Below are 2817 nucleotides of genomic sequence, written 5' to 3'. Positions count from 1 at the left end.
TTTGGAATACCTCCTCCGTGCTTCCTTCTTCCTCTATCTTCTCCTCCTCTATATTTTTTCTATACTCCTCCGCGCCTTCCCTCGACCAGTCCATAACTTCCCTCTCTATGCCTTTCCTCCTTTCCCTAGCAACTCCCTCTGCTTCTACTTCTACTATTATCGGTAAGTGATCTGAGTCTGTTCTCATCCCTATTCTCATCTTCTTCACCTTTTCCCTCATTCTACAGTTCACTATTGCGTAGTCTATTACTGACTCCCCCCTGCTCCCTACGAATGTGTACTCTCCGTCCTCATCCCCCTCCGTCTCTCCATTCAATATCCCCCAGCCTTCCTCCTCCACCACCTCTATCAGTTTCCTTCCGTTTTTGTCTATTTTGTCGTCCCTCGACTTTCTCACCCCCTCCTCTTCCTCGCTTCCCCTTACCATTGCCCCCTTTGTCCCTGTCCTTGCATTGAAATCCCCTCCTACCACTACCCTTATGTCTTCCTTCTCGTTTCCTATTATTTCTCTAATTTCTCTGCATTTCTCTTCCATGTCCCCATTTATGTACACCGTTACCACCTTCCAAATATCTCCGTCTATCCTCACCGTCCTACTCATCAGCCCTTCCTTCTCTCCTACTACTTCTGTCCCTCCCTCTCCTCCCTTCACTTTTTCTATCTCCTTTCTAACCCCTGTTATAATCCCTCCCTTCGCTCTTCCTTTCCTCTGACATCTTTTTGCCGCTTGTTGCCTCCACCTGAAACCAACTGGTAACCTCCTCTTTATCTTATCCCAGTCCTTCTCTTCCACCCACGTCTCCGTCAAACCTATCAAGTCCCACTTCTCTACCTCCTCCCAAAAATTCTCGTCCTTTCTTCTTATCCCCGCTACATTCCAGAACCCTATCTTTATGTTCCTCTCTCCCTCTTCCTCCAAACTCTCCCTCCCCTCTCCCTCCTCCCCCATCCCTCTGCCCCTTCTCCCCTCTCCTTTACCTTTGTCATCTTTCTCGCACACATACATGCCATCCACCACCTCATTGGCTTTACACTCACTCATCCTTATCTCTCTCGCTTCTAAAAACCCATTCTTTCCTTCATCTCCCCTGACTCCTCACTCCATTCGTATCTCTTCCCGTCTACTATCATTCCCCTGTATACCACTTTCACTCTTTTCCCTCTTGCTCTTTCCCCCCTTGCTATTCCTCCTATTTTCCTCTGCAGCACCCTCTCCTTCCATGTCAGATCGTTCTCTATATAAATCTCCTTTCCTAGCCTATTCTTATTACTCATTATTTCTTCCTTCTCCTCTCTGCTCCTTATTCTCACCCATATCATTCTCGTTTCCCTTCCTACCACCTTTACCCCTTCTATCGCTTCCTCCTTTACTCCGAACTGCATTCTGAGAAACTCTTTCACCTTACCTCTGGCTTCTCCTCCCCTTTCTAATTCTAATCCCTTTATTATAATGTTATTTCTCCTGTCTAGCCTCTCTCTCGCCTCTAATTTGTCCTCCATGTCACTTAACCTTTTCTCTTCCACCACTTTGTTCACCTCTCTTCTTTCTTCTATCTTCTTTTCCAATGTTCTCATCCAGCTCGTCACCTCCTCCTTTTTCCTTTCTCCTACTGCCTCCCCCACTCTTCTGTCCCCTACCTCTCTTTCCAGGTTTTTTATTTTCTCCTCCAGCATTTGTACTGACTCCTTGAACACCGTCTTGACTGTCTCCATCTTTTCTTTTATCTCCTTCACTTCTTGTTCTCTTTTGTCTTCTATTCGTTTTATCTCTTTTTTCAACGTCTCCATTTCCTCTTCTCTTTCTTTCTTCTCCTCTACTCTATTTTTTGCCGCCTCCGTCTTCATCTCTCTTAATTCCTCGCAAATCCTCAGTAGTAGTTCCCTGCCGCTCTTCTCCTCCATCCTATCCTCTTCTTTCTTTTCCTCGTCTCCTGTGTCTATGCCTTTTTCCTCTCCTTCTTCCGTCCTGTCCTTCTCTTTATCTTCTTCTTTCAACTCCTCTTTTGTTGGTGTCCTTCTGGTCTTCTGACTTCTCTTCTGCATGTGCTTCCTCTCCTCCTCCTTTACCTCCTCGCTGCACTCCACCTCTTGTCTCTTTCTCTTCTTCTCCAGGTACTCCCGCAGTCTTCCTTCGCTTATTGCTCTCTCTCTCTCTTTTATCTGGGCCACTGCCTTCGTCGGTCTCCCTCTGGCCTTCGGCGTTGTATTTGCCGACGTCGTCTGTCTCGCACTATCCTTCTCCTCCTTGTTATCCCTCGGTCCCTTCACTCCCTGTCTCTCTCCCCCCTCGTTGCCTTCTTTTCCTTTCCCTGTCAATACCTCTGTCGTGTGTATCTCCTCTTCCATCCCCTCCGGTACTTGCCCTCCGTGCCCTGTCTCCACCTTCCCTTGCTACGCTCCTGAGAGCGCTGCTGTCTGCGTCACTTCCCTCTGCGCTGCGCGTTGTCGTTGCGCTGCTCTCCACGTGTCTCTCCGTCCTGCCTCGTGCTCTTTTAGGTTACGTTACCTCAGTGCCTCCTGTTTACCTGTCTCCTCCTCTTACATCCACCTGGATTCGATGGATGCGAACTTAGCCTCGCTTACCTGCAACAAAGCCTCCCTTTCGGGAATTTTTCTGCAGCCTTTCTCTTATCTCTCTCTCCAATCTCACTCTCCGCTATCCATAGACATCTATAGACGGAGCATTAGCTACAACTCTGGACAAGAGGGGTTCTGATATTCGGGGCGCGGGAGGCACTCATCTGACATCGACTCTTTCTGGTGAGATTCGGTAATATTCAGTTCACATTTCCAATACGTGTGCACACGTATACAGGG

General features: G+C 48.0%; 1 protein-coding gene across 1 annotated transcript; it reads right to left on the bottom strand.

Annotated features, from left to right (window-relative positions):
- Positions 1-982: 982 nt before the first annotated feature.
- LOC105556260 (trichohyalin-like) lies at positions 983-2817 on the bottom strand. Its single transcript, XM_012003345.1, has one exon. It carries the CDS (start codon positions 2344-2346, stop codon positions 1060-1062), a length of 1287 nt encoding a protein of 428 aa, XP_011858735.1. The 5' UTR covers positions 2347-2817; the 3' UTR covers positions 983-1059.

Source organism: Vollenhovia emeryi, unplaced genomic scaffold (genome assembly GCF_000949405.1).
Source record: "Vollenhovia emeryi isolate VEMERY1.0 unplaced genomic scaffold, V.emery_V1.0 DF940166.1, whole genome shotgun sequence".
Classification (NCBI taxonomy): domain Eukaryota; kingdom Metazoa; phylum Arthropoda; class Insecta; order Hymenoptera; family Formicidae; genus Vollenhovia; species Vollenhovia emeryi.
The sequence above is the reverse complement of the archived record's forward strand: the minus strand, read 5'-3'. Positions and strand labels throughout refer to the sequence as shown.

What these genes read in the sequence shown, in the direction of transcription:
- LOC105556260 (XM_012003345.1), bottom strand. Translation starts at nt 2,346, where the DNA reads ATGGAAGAGGAGATACACACGACAGAGGTATTGACAGGGAAAGGAAAA.